Raw genomic sequence first — 18,582 nt, 5'->3', positions numbered from 1 at the left:
GCAAACCCCCTCCCTGCAATCCTGATACTTTCCCCTCCTCCCAAAGGGGCTGGTAAAATCCCACCCAAAGTATAAGGCTATCGTTTTCCATCTATTGGCTGGTTGAACAATGATGGGTAGAGACACTTATGAAGAATACTACTCCTTTGTGGAAATAATTTGCTGCACAGAACGGTCTAAAGAAAATTAAGGAAATAGGGCAGGTATAAAAACAAAAAGATGCATTTAACAAATATAAAACTTTAGCGACAAAGGGAAGGCATTGGGTTAGGGGCAGGGATTTAAACTGCTGATTATAAAGTTGCAACGAGCACATATTGAGAGGGCTGCTTCACATTGATGGGATTGAATCAATTCAAGCTGCATGGAACTAAGTTCAAAATGGAAATTTAACCAAGAGAATGTCATTTCTTTTCTGAGGGAGAGGCCATTGAATTATCAAATGAATGTTCATCAGGCCAATCAGTCTAACAAATATTACCAGCTGTCACTGAACCAAAATGAATTTCACTTCGTTTTATATTTTTATGTTTGAAAATGTTGTTGGACAATGCCAGTCAGTTGTACCAATGTGCCTCATTTCCCCGTGCTATATGCTGTATTGACATTTCACTTACAGAACAGTTGGGCCTTTTGCTCCCATGAAAACATCATCGTGTAGTTTCTGTAGATTCTGGTTACCTGTAAGGTTGCTGTATATGAAGAAAGACAAAAATCATTTCAGTTCCTAAACAGCCACCATACAATGAGATAATCAGGTGCTGGGTGCTCCTGCAACAATACAAACACAAAGGGCCGTAACTTCCTCAGAGCGGCAATCAGCATCGGATTGCCACTCCATGCTCACTTAGCTATGCCAATTTCTTCTGTGCCTGCCTCGCCCGACCTTCCAATTCTGGCCGGGTGAGGTCCAGGCAGCGAAGCTGTCTCTAAAGACCAGCAGAGTCGAATTGAAGGGTGACACGCTCCCTTTTTTATGGCACTAGCTGCCGTAAAGCAGGTAATTTTAAAGGTCCCATTGAAATTGACAGGCCAGGCAGAAGGTAGGTGCCTAAGGTAAGTGAAAAGGATTTGGGGGTTGGGGGTGTTCAGAGGTTGAGTGGGGATGGGGGTATGGGGTCAGACATTGGGGGTGGTATGGTGGGAGCTGGACATTGGGAGGGGGTGCAGCAGGCCGGACATTCAGCGGGGTTGAGGGTAGAGCAAAGGGGGGCGTGGGGAGTCGGACATCAGGGGGACTGGGGTTGGGGTGGGGGGGGGTCGGACATCAGGGGGGTGGGGTAGAGCAGGCCAGACACTGGGTGGCTTTGGGGGTTGGACATTGGCAGGGGGGTTGGGGGTGTCAGACATCGAGACGGCTGGTGCGGGCTGGACAATCGGTGGGGGTGAAAAACTGGGGGGGATGGGGCCTCAGACATCGGGAGGGGCGGGGGGTTTGGAAAGTTAAGGGGGCTGGGGGGATTGGAATATCGGGGGGTCTGGGTCAGACATTGGTGGGGGGGCAGTAGGGTGTCAGGTTGCCGGGTCGGTGGGTAAGAGCCAGGCCCAGATGTGGGGTTGTCGGCTGAGGAGTGCTGTGCGGGTGGGGAGAATCCCAGGGGGGGGTCGAAGGGTGGGGAATACTGTTGGGGGGGTGGTGGTTAGTCAGTGCTAGGGTAGTCCCCTGGGAGGTTTGGGGCTGTGGGGGCAGTCCCGTGGGGGGATCAGTCTGGGTCTTTACAATAGTTACCCAGAAGTTAGAAGAGGTTTTGATTCTTCTAACTTTTTCTGGGTAACTATTGACATAACCCTGACAGAACCATCCGAAGTTTGTGATTTAAATCGCATTTTTGGATGGTTCCCATTGCAGCGCAATTGTCCCGAGGAAGTGCGCACTTCTGGGCAATTGCCATGCAAATCCTTACTTGGGAGCTTCCCAGAGGGATTCCTCAGCGCATCTTTGGGCTACCCCCACCCCCCCAAATCCGGCATTGGGGAGTTCAGAGGTTACGGCCTAAAAACTGCAATCATGATTTTTGGACAAAACCAAATCGTCAACTTACAGATGATCTAAATCTGTTCCGTTAAATGCATGGCTTTGTACTTCTATGAGGCCATTGTTAATCAGCTTTCTGTGTTTATAAACAAAGGGAAAATGGGATGAAAAATTTGTTAGGTTTTTGCCTCTGCTGCTAAATGATTTTACACTGTATGAGCCTAAAACAGCACACATGATTTTAAAAAAATTTCTATATTGTACAAACAAAACGCTAAATTAAACAATATTTTATTGCAAACAGAAGTTCTATTTAATTTTTTTTCAAAAAACAACTAATTCCTGGTTTCTGCAACAAATTGTGATACATTGTTTTGCCATCTGGCCATTATCAGGGTTTATGACAACACAAGTAGAAACTGATAATAAACAAATGTAAATGCTTCAAATCTGAAATTAAGTTCTTTAATTTCAAATCACACTGATGCAGAAATCACATCAAAATTTACCTGGTTCCTGCACCGATTTTAACGACAGAAACTCATGGCAAGTTTCATGTGGAGCTCATTTGCTCCTGATGTGAGAATGTAAAAACTGGTGGCAAACAAGGGCAAAAGCAGCTTGCCCATTCTGTTACAAATAGATGTTATTTTTAAAATCGTATTTCCTCCTTTGGAAAAGAGCACCATGATACTTCACAGCAGCAGTGTTGAATTATTTAAGTGGTCTAAGAACTACCGAAACCTGCATAATGAGGGGAAGGAAGCATGAATCTCAGTTCAGTCCTGGGTGTCCACTCAAGATCACTGACATTTTAACAACCAGGCTTAATGAACAGAAATTTATTTCCAATTTAATCTCTCATTTTTATATCCACCTAAAATGGCACTGACTCCATTGCTGGGAACAAAGGTTCATTTGCATACCTTCGCTATGGTGTCAGTTTGGGCATCCTCCAACAATAATGGAAAAAGCTAATTTTAACATTGTTGAAGTCTGCTTTACTCAGTATTACCTCCTCAGGTTCACAACCCTCCCAGAGGTGCTTCCACTCTTGAGTGCTATCATGTTGCTGTGCTAGTGACTTCGTTATCAGTGTCCGACTGGTATAATAGTAGATATGTACTTACATATTTAACTTTCCAGTGCTTAATCCCTGGAAAGCATAAGATGGTATAACTTGCATGTGTATGTTGTCTCGAAATTCACTAAAGGAAACAGACAGTATTTGAGTCAAGAAATGAGGGAGACAAACCAGGCCAGCTAGTCTGATATCAGTTGTTAGGAAAAAACTGGAATCTATTATTAAGGGGGTCTTAACAATGCACTTAGAAAATCATAGGTAATAAAAACAGAAAATGCTGGAAAAACTTAGCAGGTCTGACAGCATCTGTGGAGGGAGAAACAGAGTTAACGTTTCAAGCCTGTATGACCCTTCTTCAGAGCTAAAGAGAAGTAGAAATGTGATGAAATTTATACTGTTTAAGGTGGGGGGGTGGAGCAGGTGAAGCTGGATAGAAGGCGAGCGATAGGTGAGGGCTAAGGAGAGAATGACAGAGTTAACATGGTTTTGCGAAAGGGAAATTGTGTTTGACAAATTTATTAGAGGCTTTTGAGGATGTAGCTAGTCAGGTAGATATTTGGAACCAGTGGATGTAATAGAGTTGGATTTCCAAAAGGCATTCAATAAAGGCACCACACAAGAAGTTAATAAACAAGATCAGGGCTCATGAAATGAAAACAAAAAATGCTGGGAAAACTCAGCAGGTCTGACAGCATCTATGGAGAGAGAGTCAGAGATAACGTTTCGAGTCCTTATGGTTCTTCTTCAGATCTAAAGGGAGGTAGAGATGTGGTGAAATATATACTGATTAAGGGGGGTGGAACCGGTGTAGCTGGATAGAAGGCCAGCGATAGGTGGAGGCAAAGGAGAGATGTCAAAAGGTGTCATAAACAAAAGGTCAAAGAGTTGTTAATGGTGGTTCTACTGGCTAAAGGAGGTGCTAATGGTGACACTAAGGAAGCGAGATATGATAATGGCCGGACCAGGGTAAGCACCCTGGAAAGTGATTGATGGCCCTATTGGGGGTGGGGTGGGGAAGAAAGATCGAAAATAGGCTAAAAGCTGGGGATAAAACAATGAATGAAAATGGAAATAAATGTGAAAAATAATAATAATAATGAAAATAAGTGGGAAAAGAAAAAAAAAGAATTAAAAAAAAAAATTAAAATAAAATAAAAATGAATATGGAAAAAAAGGGGATGAAAAGTTGGGTGGGGTGGGTGGGGGGCGATGGAGGAGAGAGCTCATGGTCTGAAGTTGTTGAACTCAGTGTTAAATCCGGAAGGCTGTAAAGTGCCTAATCGGAAGATGAGGTGCTGTTCCTCCAGTTTGCACTGGGCTTCAATGGAACATTGCAGCAGACCAAGGATGGACATGTGGGCATGAGAACAGGATGGGGTGCTGAAATGGCAAGTGACAGGAAGGTCTAGGTCATGCTTGTGGACAGACTGAAGGTGTTCCGCAAAGCGGTCACCCAGTCTGCATTTGGTCTCCAATGTAGAGGAAAACGCATTGGGAGCAGCGAATGCAGTAGACTAAATTGAGGGAGGTGCAAGTGAAGCGCTGCTTCACTTGAAAGGAGTGTTTAGGCCCTTGGACGGTGAGGAGGGGGGAAGTAAAAGGGCAGGTGTTGCACCTTCTGCGATTGCATGGGAAGGTACCGTGAAAGGGGGATGAGGTGCTGGGCATGATGGAGGAGTGGACCAGGGTGTCCCGGAGGGAAAGGTCCCTATGGAATGCCGACAGGGTGGGTGAAGGGAAAATGTGTTTGGTGGTGGCATCATGCTGGAGTTGGCAGAAATGGTAGAGGATGATCCTTTGAATGCGGAGGTTGGTGGGGTGAAAAATGAAGGCAAAGGGGACCCTATCATGGTTCTGGGAGGGAGAGGAAGGTGTGAGGGCAGAGGTGCGGGAGATAGGTCAGACATGGTTGAGGGCCCTGTCAACCACCGTGGGTGGGAAACCTCGATTAAGGAAGAAGGATGACATGTGAGAAGCACTGTTTTGGAAAGTGCCTCCGTCGCATCTGTTCCGATGATGCCATCTGTCACTTTCCAGGGTGCTTACCCTGGTCCGGCCATTATCATATCTCGCTTCCTTAATGTCACCATTAGCACCTCCTTTAGCCAGTAGAACCACCATTAACAACTCTTTGACCTTTTGTTTATGACATCTTTTGCCATCTCTCCTTTGCCTCCACCTATCGCTGGCCTTCTATCCAGTTACACCGTTTCCACCCCCCTTAATCTGTATATATTTCACCACATCTCTACCTCCCTTTAGATCTGAAGAAGAGTCATACGGACTCGAAATGTTATCTCTGTCTCTCTCTCCACAGATGCTGTCAGACCTGCTGAGTTTTCCCAGCATTTTTTGTTTTAGTTTCAGATTTCTAGCATCCGCAATATTTTGCCTTTTTATAAGGGCTCATGAAGTTGGGCATAATATATTAGCATGGATAAAGGATTGGTTAATATTCAGGAAGCAGAGAATAGGGATAAGCGGGGCATTTTCAAGTTAGCAGGCTGTGACTAGCGGAATGCCGCAAGGACCAGTGCTGGGGCCTCAGCTATTTACAACCTATATGAATGACTTCAATGAAGAGACTGAGAGTAAAGATCTAAGTTTGCTGATGATACAAAGCTAGGTGTGAATTTAAGCTGTGAGAAAGACACAAAGCTGCAAAGAGATATAGGCAGGTGAATGGGCAAAAAGTTGGGAGATGGAGTATAATATGGGGAAGTGTGAGATTTTTGACTTTGGTTGTAAAAATAGAAAGGCACAAGTTTTTTTTAAAGGGTATGAAACTTTTAAATGTTCATGTTCAGAGAGACTTAGGTGTGCTCCTAAAAAGAACACAGAAAGTTAGCATGCAGGAACAGCAAGCAATTAGCAAGGCAAATAGCATGTTGGCCTTCACTGGAGTACAAGAACAAGGAAGTGTTGCCACAATTATACATAGGCCTTTGTTGAGACCACACCTGGACTCCTGTGCGCTGCCTTGGCTTTCATACCTAAGGAAGGATATACTTGCTTAGAGGCGGTATAGCAAAGGTTCACTAGATTGGGTCCTGGGTTGAGAGGGTTGTCCTGTAATGAGAGGCTGAGTAAATTGGGTCTATACTCTCTGAAATTAGAAGAATAAGAGGTGATCTTATTGCAACATAGAGGATTCTGAAGGGCTTGACATTGTAGACACATGGGTTGTTTTATTGGGGAAGCTAGAACATGAGGCAGAGTCTCAGGATAAGGATTGATTATTTATGACTGAGATGAGAACATACGAACATACAAACACTCAAAATAGGAGCAGAAATAGGCTATTCAGCCCTTTGACCCTGCTCCAACATTTAATAAGATCATGGCTGATCTGTTTGTGTTTTGAATTCCACATCCCCATCTACCCCCATAGACTTTGATTCCCTTACCTAACAAGAATCTATCTACCTCTGCTTTAAAAATATTCAATGACCCCAACTCCACTGCCTTCTGAGGCAGAGAGTTCCAAAGTTCCACAACCCTCTGAGAGAAAACATTTTTCCTCATCTCTATCCTAAAAAGCAACCCCTAATTTTAAAACAGTGCCCCAGAGTTCTGGACTCACCCACAAGAGGAAACATCCTTTCCACATCCAACTTGTCAATACCGTTCAGGGTCTTATATACTTCAGTCAAGTCACCCCTCACTCTTTTAAACTCCAGTAGAAACAAGCCCAGTCTGCCTAACCCTTCCTTGTAAGACAACCTGCTCATTCCAGGTATCTACCTAGTAAACCTCCTCTGAACCACCTCCAACACATTCGCATCCTTCCTTAAGTAAGGGGACCAAAACTAAACAGAGTATCTGAGATGCGGTCTCACCAATGCCCTGTATATCTGATGCATAACATCCTTACTTTTATGTTCAATTCCTGTCATAATAAAGGATAGCACCCAATTGGCCTTCTTCATTACTTGCCGTACCTGGGTACTAACTTCTTGTGACTCATGCACTAGAAGACCTAGATCCTTCTGCACCTTGGAATTCCGCAGCCATTCTCCATTTAGTAATACTCTGCTTTTTTATTCTTCATGCCAAAGTGAACGACTTCGCATTTTCCCACATTATACTCCATCTGCCAGATTTTTTCACACGCACTATCTATATCCATTTTCAATCTCCCTATGTCTTCACAATATGCTTTCTTATCTATCTTTATGTCATGTGCAAATTTAGCTACCATGCCTTCACTCCCTTCATCATCTAAGTCATTGATATAAATTGTAAAAGGTTGAGGCCCAGCACAGACCTCTGTGGGGCTCCACTCATCACATCCTGCCAATAGGAAAAAGACCCATTTACCCATACTCTCTGTTTTCTGCCAGCAAGCCAATCTTCTATCCATGCTAATATGTTACATCGTACACCATGAGCTTTTAATTTCTGCAATATTCTTGGATGTGGCACCTTATCAAATGCCTTCTGGGAATCCAAGTACAGCACATCTACAGGCTCCCCTTTATCCACAGCACATGTTACTCCTCCAAAGAACTACAATAAATTGGTTAAACATGATTTCCCTTTCACAAAACCATGCTGACTCTTCCCAATTGCCTTGACCTCTTCTATGTGCCCAGCTATAACCTATTTAATGATCGATTCTAATAACTTCCCCACGACAGATGTCAAGCTACCTGGCTATAGTTCCCTGTTTTCTGCCTCCCTCCCTGCTTGAATAGAGGGATTATATTTGCTACTTTCCAGTCTGATGGAACTTTTCCAGAATCTAGGGAATTTTGGAAAATTAACACCAACGCAACTACTACCTCATTAGCCACCTCTTTTAAGACCCTAGGTGAAGTCCATCAGGACTGGAGACTTGTCAGCCTGCAACTCTGTCAGTTTGTTCAGTACCATTTCCTTGGTGATTGCAATTTCACCAAGTTCCTCTCTTCCTTCCACCGCCTGATTTACAGTTATTACTGGAATGTTTTTGCATCCTCTACAGTGAAGACAACAGCAAATTATTTGTTCATTTCATCTGCCATTTCCTTATTCTCAACTATTAACTCCCCATTGTCACTCTCCAGAGGACCAACACTCGCTTTACTTACTCTTCCTTTTTAAATACCCTGTAGAAGCTCTTGCTATCTGTTTTTACATTTCCACCTAGCTTTCTCTCATACTCTAATTTCTTTCTCCTGATTAACCTTTTAGTAATTCTCTGCCATTCTTTATATTCTGACCAATCATCTGACCTTCCACTTACCTTTGTGCAGTTTTATGCTTTTTCCTTAAGTTTGATGCTTTCCTTAACTTCTTTAGTTAACCGCAGATGTTAGAGCTTTTCTTTATAGTAGGAATATACTTATTCTACGTTTTCTGAAATATCCCCTTAAATGTCTGCCACTGCTGCTCTATTGATCTATTCCCTCGCCTAGTATCCCAGTTCACTTTAGCTAGCTCAGCTTTCATGTCCACATAATTGCCCTTATTTAAGTTTAAAACACTAGTCTTAGACTCACTCTTCTCCCTTTCAAACTGGATGTAAGAAATTTCTTCACTCAGAGGGTTGTGAATCTTGGGATTTCTCTATCTCACAGGATTGTAAATGCTCCATCGTTGAGTATACTGAAGGTTGGGATAAATAGATTTTTGATCTGCCATGTCTCATAAGGAGTGGATGAGAAGGTGCAGATGAAGCAGAAGATCAGCTATGATCATATTGGATGGCAGAGCAGGCTCAGAGGGCCTACTCCTGCTCCTATTTCTTATTTTCTTATGTGTTTATCTTTGTCAAGGTGTATAGAACCTAAATTTTAATTCAGTGGAACGTCTGTCAACCTGTCTCCTTATTATGAGGTTTACAATTTTATGTAAACAAGGGCAAGTGATTAATGAGGGCTTGATCTGAACCAAAAACTTATGCAATTATTGTTATTTCTTCACAATATTGCAGCTGTTTCTTCGGGTTCTAAAATTGACTTGATTTGTACTCTTCAGTACATACACATTACTCATTGCAAGTTAATCAAATAAAATGATGTCATTTCTAAGAAGTATTTTATCTCAAAGACATCATTTTTCATGTTACAAATGAGCTAAGTGTGAAATCCTGTCGCTTTTTGAATAAACATAAAGCAGAAAACTGCAAATGCTGGAAATCTTAAACAAGAACAAAAAGTGCTGGAAACACTCAATGAATCAAGAGATGAAAGGCAAGTTAACATAGCAGCATTAAAAAAGAGGACCGACAAGAGCACTGACAATCACAATTTTCCACAATGGATGGAAGATCGCAAAGTGTGAATGCAGAAGTTTGTAATACATGCTCCCAAAGCATGCCAAGGAGCAGTACATGGAATATCTTGCCCTCAAAACCTGTCTATGGGTTTGTAAGCTTACACATGCAGATACACTTCTCGTCCCTCACCTTCCATTTCATACAAGCATACATTTCATACACAATCCATCCATTCTTGGTTTATGCTGCCACTTTTATTCTTCTCCAATTTAAGTCAAAATTGTAATCTTTTCCCCCTTCCTTCATTCCATGTTGACACTTGTCTCCCTTCAGTTTATGTCAGCACCTTCACCCTCAGTTCATGCTGGTGCTTTCCCTCTCCTGGCACTCTTTGCTTTAGGCTAATTTGGCATCCTTCAATCCTATCTCACTTACTCCCTTTAGTTAATACCAATACCCTCCCATTCCCTTTCCTCTTAATTCAGGGTGGCAAATTTTCAGCCACACGCTGTCCCTCAGTTCCCACTAACACTTTGCTTTGTCTTGCAATGTTGTTCCCCATTCCTACCTGCTATTGCTCTGAAGAATGATATGGTTGGGGCTTCTTGTGATAGCTGTGCAAGATCAAGATTGTTGATGCCACAAAACAATGGGTGAGAATGTCAGTCCACAGCAGCATTTATTCCTGATCCATGCAAGGTCTACGCAAGAGGAAAAGTGAGGGGTGGAGCAAGGAGCATGCCAGGAAATTAGAAGTGGGCATGAAGGTATACACTGCATATGCCTGACCCAGCCCTTGTGACACAATGCTGAGGAGTGTAAGCAGATATTGTTCCACAGAGGAGGAAGAACACACTTTGCTGTATGTGAAAAGCGAGAATGAAAAACAGAGGGTTTCAGAAGGTGCAGCTTTGAAGTGGCACACATGATTAAAACAATTCCAGTTCAAGGTCAAGTAGACCTGCCTACAGAAAGAGGGATGGACCCAGCGGCATAAGCATTTAGCTCGTTAGATCTGTACAGTCTTGTTATAAATCTGTGATGGATGCAATTAATCAGTTTAAGTATGAAATTACAACTTATTGGTCAGCTAGTGGTACACACACGTCACAGAAGCATGAAATCTCACCCAGGGAAAGGATTGTCTGGGAGAACAGGTATACACAGAGTTACTTCTTCTGCATCCTTAGGGTTCCATTCATCACAATGAAAGAGTGTATTCATAGTGGAAAACAAAGGAGATCCATGGAAGTGAATAGACTGCATATAAGAATAGAGAGATATGTTGAACATTGGGCAACAATAAGGACAAATTCAGTGCTCCTGTGTTTCCAGTGTACCAGGCACTCAAAGGAAGCATGGATCAGACAGCCATGGTGTGAGGAAGTTGCTGCCCTGCCTTCAACCTGTGCTTCTTTCACACAAAGCTCTCCACTGGGACACTAAATATACTTGGAGTGGGCATGACAGTGGCTGAATGGGACAGATTTTCATGTTTCTACCTGTGGGATTCATCTGGGTCTAGTGAATAAAAGAATATTGGTCAGAGAGAAGTTCATGCCCATAAGGGAGGCTTCATTCACATGAATGGGTGGGAAATCAGATGGCTTTTCTCTCCTCCCACTTTTTTGGTATTCGCGGCATCCAGCCAATCCAATAGCCCCTTGACCTAAACAGCAAAATCTGTTCCCATAGGTCAAGCATGTGAATTAGGCTGTGAGATGTATGTGAAGAGCAGAATTAAAGACAGGTGAATTTTAAAAACAGGTTTGATTCTATATGATTCACATGACCTGCAATGTCAGTTTCACTCAGTAAGGCAAGTATTCTGTTTGCAGATAAAAGCTATTTTCCCAATAATGACCTTGGACATTGGTCCTGTAAATACCCAGAATGAAAAACAGTAAAAACTGGGAAATAAGAATACTGGTCTGAACTGGTCCTGTATACTTTAAAATGGAGCACCAGTAAAAACTGATAAATAAGAGTACTAGTCCAAACTGTTTTTTTCCCTTCTGGCATCTCACCATGTGCATAATTTAATACAATAAGTATTAAAATATAAGGCAGCAAACAATATTGAAAGATTTGCAAGTTGTTTGGATAGTTTAAATTAAAATTAATATGATTTTGAGCTGTGTACCAAATATTTGATGTCTATTATGACAAATGTTTGAAAATTCAGCTGGAGAGTTGCTGTAATTAGATATTCCATATCAGTTAAGACTCAAGGTTCCTTATTTCAGGATAACAACTCCTGCAGACAACACTAAACTATTTCTGTGCAAGTTAGTTCAAAGCGCATTGAAATTCAGCTACAAATCATATTTTTAGAAACAGATCCTTAAAGGGTAGAGAACTTGTCTGGAATTAGTACCCACCAGCCTGAGTCAACAAAACATGCATTGATTTATCTGTAAATGATCAGTATCAGAACTAGAAAAAAGAGAACAGAAAATCGACTAAGGAAGAAACATTTTCAAACTTTATTGAAAAATGCCTTAATTCAATCACACTTCTTAATGTAACAGACTCAGCTCAAAGGACTTACAGAAACAAAAAGTCTTCAGAATATATGTTTGTGACATCAGGGAAGAATCTTATGCCAGTGTTTGTAATAGTCCTGTGGAGATGAAGAAGCAGATATGAAACATGGTAGTCAAACATGCATTGTAGAACAAAGTTTATGGCTTATTAGCAACAGAATGAATGATAAATTATTTAGAACAAACCTTGTGCCTTTCATCGCAGTTTTGGGAAGGGAATTGTGTGTGATTATATGCTGATTCTGAACTGCAGTTGGACCAATAGAACCAATTAAAGCACAAGGTGACAGTTTTGTTAACATGATGGCACACTAATCTTTTGCAGATTGTTGCAAATCTGGATGGTAACACTGACATTTAAAATGTAGACAAATTCTAAAGGACTTTGTGTTGGCTCATCAGTGCACCAGACAAGTAGATTCATTAACCTACTCATATGTTTCAATCTTGTGGCCCTAAAGATTCGCAGAACTTCCATCAACCTTCTATAGCAGTTCTGGCAGGAGTCTGGCAGAACCCAGTAAAGAATAACAAGAGTGCACTTGCAATTGGTCTCCCTTGTTTCTGGGATTGCCTAGGCTACCTTGTAAAATGTGGGACTTATGTTCAATCCTTACAAGGAAAATGTCTCTACAAAAGGAATTCCTGGCACATTCAGAACCTAGTTTAGTACAAGAACACTGCCATGTATAGTGAGATGAAGTCTACATTAGGGGCTAAAGTGGGCCTGGGCACTCCTACTGACAGACAGGCTGACGGCATGGTGAAGGCCGGTATTGACAATGTTCCTTCTGTGGTTCTTGCATCAGACCACCCCATGCAGATGATATGCCCTCCCTTTGACCCCACAATCTGTAACAGGGTCAACACTAGAAAACACTGATTGGTCAACCCAAGCATTATCAGCAGATCTCATTCCATGGATTTTCAATACCACTTCATTTTATTGATTTCCGAATTCTTACACTTCTCACATTAGATAAAAAAGGCAACCCAAAACAAATTTACTGCCTGAATGCACCTGTCGCCAAGGTTATAACTAAAATGCTAATTAATTTTTCAGGGATGTGGGCCTCCTGGAAACTAGGGTAAAATCTGGCGCTCGTTCAACATTACAAGTGTAAATGCAGCTCTCTGGAGTGACCAGGTTTAATTTTTAACCAGCTCTTCACAGGCTTATTTTGATTGTGGTAATATGGTTCATGCACTTTAACAGACTGCCACAAAATTTAATAAAAAGTTTTGTGACAACAATCTATGTTACACAGTGTAGTTTTGGGAAAAGAGTCACGTGCCACATATTGTTTGAGGACTCAGAGTGATATAACAGGAAACGATGTTTTATACAACAAAATAGCAAATGTCCATTAAATGAATATTACTCAAATTTGAGCTAGTCAGAATACATGCTTATATTAGGCATGCTGAAGACTTATCTGAAAGCAATTGATCCAATACCTGTAATTGTACTTCTTGAAATGTAATAATCAATATAATCATTATCAGCAGCATTTCCATTTCCGATTCTGGCTAAGTTTTCTTTACCTCAATATTCAGAATTTTCACCCAAAACTTTTTCCCATCATTGCAAGATAAATCCAGAGAAAGCTGATTGTTGCAAAAAATTCCTAGCAACCCAAAAGACAGATCCACTTTCATGGTCAGACTCATTTTTCTATTCCAGACTGCGTGCCATTGAATCGATGGCCAAGAATAGCTTTTCTTAGCAGTTGTGAGAGTTGAGCATTTTTCATTCTGTGTGAACTGAATTAATTCCCCAAGCAGGCATCCTTGACTGTGTTGAATTGCTCTCCACTTCTTTTCTTCCTTAAGATCCCCTGCATCAACTATTGCATCGTCTTCACTATTTTCTTATTTCTTTCTTGAACGCCATCCTTATTCCTGGAGCAGCATTTTCCCCCCGTTGGGGGGGGATGTGCGGGAGTGGGTGCAAGCGGGCAGGTTCCCAATCGGCGGCCCCACTCGGGGGCGTGCCGCCATTTTACGTGGGTGGGCCAATTAAGGCCTGCCCAGCATGATGTGCGCTCCCTGTGCGGGGTGGGGGTGGGGGGTGGGGGGGGGGATTCCCTGAGCCGGGAGTGCGCTCTGTGCGAAAGAGCACACCTAGAAGCAAAGTGCCACCTCACGGATATCGGTGGAAGTTGTAAACATTTTTGGAAGGGTAGAAAAAAAATTCCTGACATGTCCCCTCACGTGACACTGTCACATGAGCCGGGGCATGTCAATTTCTTTTATTTAAACATTTCATACACATTTTAAATCAACCATGAAACCTCATCCCACCTGTGGATGAGGTTTCATGTCTTTTCTGAAGGCCACCTGGGCTCTTCGCCTGCCCGCCAACCTTAAGACGCACGCCCGATGTCACCCCACGTCATTTTACGTGTCGGTGAGCAGGCCCCGCCCCCTGCTTGGCGACCGGAAGATGCAGCCCCTGGTTGCTGGAAGCTTGGTTTCTTGTAACAAGTTGGTGCCAGTCAGCTATCCAGATGGTTGATTAAGGTTAGATTTTTGATGAAAGGTCATTGACCTGAAACGTTAGCCAAGTTTCTCTTGCTATAGATGCTGCATGATCTCCTGAATATTTCCAGCTTTTTCTGCATTTATTTTAGACTTTAATATTCAATTGTCTCAGGATCCTATATTTTGGGGAAACAAAATTTGGTGCCATATACTTTCTTTAGTGGCTAGAACATCTGAGAGGAAACATATTCTTCATGCATTAATTATCAGATTTAAGTTCCTGTGATGGGCCTCCAGCTTAGAATCATTTGTTACCTTAATTGAAGTCAAAGGTTTGCTTCATGTCAGCCGTTTACCTACTCCAGTCATAAGATATTTTTCACATGATCCATAAGGGCCCTTATAAAAGTATTTTCCCATATTCCCTGTCATTTTGTTAGTCTTTCAGAAGGATCTTGTCTTATAGAATAGGTTCTGCCACTTCTACCACATGTTCTCCACACATGAAGTGTAGCTAAGTGTTACGGCCAGTCCCCAGGTGAGGTCCCCCAATTTGTTATGATCCCGGACGAGGTGCCCCTAATTGTTAACTTCCAGACTGGGACCCCAATTTTGTTATGCTCTCGGGTGTGAAGGAATGAGCTGGCTCCCCTTCCTTATTCAATTCCCTCAGTTAGTTGCAATTTAAATGAGATCCCTTCCCTCGTGAATTCCTTTTCCCAGCCCAAATGTATTTATGTTTTAGAAGGAGCCAATTTAACCAGGCCCTCTTGAGTCAAAGAAAGAGTAAGTTTATTAGTTACTAAAAACCAGGGAAAGAAATAATAAAAATGCAACACACATACACACAGATCAGAAATGAAAAGTTGAGTCTAAAAATAAAAGTTAAAAAAGATGTACAAATCATCTTTGGTTTGGTCTGTGAGGAGTAGATGACAAAACTTTGTGACTGTAAAGTTGGATGATTCCAGTAGAGCTGACTTTAGTAGTTGAGCACTTGGTTTGTGGACACTTGGTTCTGCAGGTTAGCTGAAGGACTTGTCCTGTTTCCTCTTTGACTGTGGCTTTGCTGACTTGCCTCCAGCCAGACAATGAGAGAGAGAGAGAGAGAGATGCACTTTTACCTGCAAGCTGCAGGGATTTCTAGTTGATGTTCTTCTGCTGTGACCTTCATAGCACACACTAGCACACCAGAACTAGCACATCAGACCAAGTTTGCAGCTGGCTCTTTAACCAATTTCCTTGGGTATTTCTGGAAGGGAAAAAAATAAACGTGTCTTTCATCCAGAATCTGCTTTCTTTCAACTCAGACCATTTCCACATTTTGAGATATAACTCAACAGGAGATGGTTTCTGCTGAGATGTGGTAATCATTATTCATTGACTCTGCAGCCACAGGAGAGTAAAGTTCAGTCTTTTGCATTGCATCTCTCCCTTTCAAGTGTCTCTGTCTGAAGTGGCCTTGACACCCTTTTAGGAGCGACATTCCATGTTTTCTTTGGGCTAGTCGGTTAAGTATAACCAACATAAGAATTTTCCAGAAAGTGGTTACTTTATATTCTCAGCCAGCTCGTGCATGTATGTCATTTTTGTTTAAACACATATCTGCCTTTAAAAAGTTCAACATGCGCGTAAATAATTCGGGGCTATGATCTGCTGTTATGGCATTAAGAAATTCCCCTTTCTTCTAGATGAGGATATTCTAAATGATCATATTAGTGACTTCAAAATTAAGACTTTCAGGAGAGATCGTGCTCCCTAGTTTCATTCCAGAAAGTTCTCCACTGACACTTCAAAGGAATCTTTATGAATTTAATATGGTAGCACTAATTTATAATCTGCAAGTTTGCCACTTGGCCATTCTTTTGGTTTATGTATTCCGGCAAAAAAGCTTTCCAAGCATCTCCATAACTCCATCATTTGGTGCTTTACTTCTATTCTGAAGATGATTTTCTCTTCAAAAAAGAAATTTTCTTCTTGGCCAATTTGTCCTGCATGTTTAAGCTCTTAGTGCTTCTTCTCTTCAGTGACTCAGAGTTGCAACTTAAAGACCTTCCAGCGAGTTTACGGCAGGATATTCCGCTGATGAATTAACTTCCCACCTGCCTTTGGCAGAATTAGAACCAGCTGACTTCAATGGCTGGGCCTCTATTAAATCCAGCCAGATGATATCCCACCGAGAATGAGGGGGTCGGGGAGGCAATGGCGTAGTGCTATTGTTACTGGACTAGTAATCCAGAGACACAGGGTAATGTTCTGGGGACCAGCATTCGAATCCTGCCACGGCAGATAGTGGAATTTGAATTCAATAAAAATCAGGAATTAAAAGTCTAATGATGACGATGAAACCATTGTCAATTGCTATTAAAAACCCATCTGGTACACTAAAGTCCTTTAGGGAAGGAAATCTGCTGCCCTTACCTGGTCTGGCCTACATGTGACTCCAGACCCACAGCAATGTGGTTGACTCTTAAATGCCCAATGACCTGGCCTGACCAATGATGCCCACATCCCATGAATGAATAAAAAAAAGTGGTTGAAACCTGCACTTACCTGAAACTGCTCACCAACAACTGTAGGCGGTGCGGTGGGATTAGCTTTGGAAACTATCATGTGGGGGTGGGGGGGGTGGGGGGGGGGTCTCCCTTTTGGAAGGGCAACAGGAGAGGCCTAACCTTTCCTTGTGGAGTCCAGAGAAGCATCCCTGCTCCCTGGCCAATAAGTTAAAACTATTACTGTTTTTCCCTGGAGGGCAAGCTATAGTGGCTTCCCCATTCAGACCACCAGTTAAAATTGCAGTTGGGTTCCAATAACATCATAGGGACCTTATACGCATTAGAAGGAGTGCTTGGTTTGGGCCATTGTCCTTGCTGCTTGCTGAGTAGAGCAGGTTTAAATTTGGAATGGTAAGCTCTTGGTGACTATCTAGTGAGTAAGTAATCAGGACAATTTTAACTGCCCATGTACCCAGTTTCCACTGTACAGGTTGGGTTAAAATCCTCTTCAAAACTAATCATTACAAGTCACAATGTGCACCGAGCAGGGAGGTTCAAAATTTCATTTTAAATCATCTCTGATTTATGGCTCTTCAGGGATTCTTCAGAAGCTTGGCTCTGTGTACCATCTTGTCTGAATGTTTGTTTGGATATACCAGCTTCTCTCCAAAACACTACCATTTGTGTAGCTGTGCCAAGTCTCCTGCTGGGCTAAGAACTGCAGGTCTTAAATCAAATGCTTGTTTGCACAAGGCTCCTAAACCTTAAAATGTATCTGACTGGGTGCACAGAGAGTTGTATTTGTCAGAATATCAGCTTGCTGTACTTTTTCATACACTCCTGAAAGCCCTCTAATCCTGAGATCTTTACCTTGCATGAATTTCTGGAAAACTGGTGCATATTAAACTTGAATATATCGTAAAGCGATACTACTACATGCATAATTAGTCTACATTTCATCATCAAACTCACCACTGAAATGCACTGAATGTCTTGATGTTACTGTATTTGCACAGTAGATACAGACTCGCTATAGAAAGTTAAGTCTTGCCCATTCCAGCCGGTACCCTTTTAAAATATGATAATTGTTAATTAATGCCAATCAATCTCTCTATAATTCAAAATTAACTATTACAAATGCAGAGTCCCATTCGTTCAGGTTTTATTTGTTGTTGGAAGTTCAAATAACGTCAAAATTAAAATTAAAAATGCATTATTTTAATTTTCCTTTCTGTCTCCTTACTCATTGTTAATCCTGTATTTGATTTGACATTGAATTCACCCATTCTAATTTACGCTTCCTTAGTCCTTGAGCTGATAATTTCAAAATCCTTTGATCTGATTGGTTAAGGGGATATACAGATGCTTGTCCTGTTTCTCTGGCTGCAACATCATTAGCTTGCACTTTCAGCAAATTACTGCGCACAATGTTATTGAGGTTAGTGGGGTAAGAGTATTCTAACTAATGGCAGATAAAACCAAACTACTGCAGATACTGGAAATTTGAAATAAAAACAGAAAATGCTTGAAAAACTCAGCAGGTATGGCAGAGTCTGTGGAGAGAGAAACAGAGTTAACATTTTGAGTCGATATGACTCTTCTTCACAGCTGTTTCTCCCTCCACAGATGCTGCCAGACCAACTGAGTTTTTCCAGCATTTTCTGTTTTTATAACTAATGGCAGATACTGTTAAATGCCCTGACATAAAATTTGGTCCAGTGTGTTTTTCCACAGCATGCCATAACAGTAATATCACCCAGTTTGTTACTTACAGATGTACCATGGAGTTGACAATT

General features: G+C 41.8%; 1 protein-coding gene across 6 annotated transcripts in view; it reads right to left on the bottom strand.

Annotated features, from left to right (window-relative positions):
• Positions 1-18,582, bottom strand: part of LOC144689692 (follicle-stimulating hormone receptor-like) — a 203,983-nt gene that overhangs the window by 24,388 nt on the left and 161,013 nt on the right. For 3 of the 6 annotated variants that reach the window (XM_078556999.1, XM_078557004.1, XM_078557003.1), the window contains 4 exons: positions 11,813-11,884; positions 3,106-3,183; positions 2,043-2,111; positions 618-692 (listed from right to left, as the gene is read on the bottom strand). In XM_078556999.1, coding sequence (XP_078413125.1) covers positions 618-692; positions 2,043-2,111; positions 3,106-3,183; positions 11,813-11,884 — 294 coding nt within the window. Of the gene's footprint in view, positions 1-617; positions 693-2,042; positions 2,112-3,105; positions 3,184-10,390; positions 10,522-11,812; positions 11,885-18,582 lie in introns of all 6 variants that reach the window. The other 3 variants (XM_078557005.1, XM_078557000.1, XM_078557001.1) reach the window with 3 other exon arrangements.

This window comes from Cetorhinus maximus, chromosome 14, assembly GCF_964194155.1.
Source record: "Cetorhinus maximus chromosome 14, sCetMax3.hap1.1, whole genome shotgun sequence".
In the NCBI taxonomy this organism is placed as follows: domain Eukaryota; kingdom Metazoa; phylum Chordata; class Chondrichthyes; order Lamniformes; family Cetorhinidae; genus Cetorhinus; species Cetorhinus maximus.
This window is presented reverse-complemented; position numbering and strand designations above follow the sequence as displayed.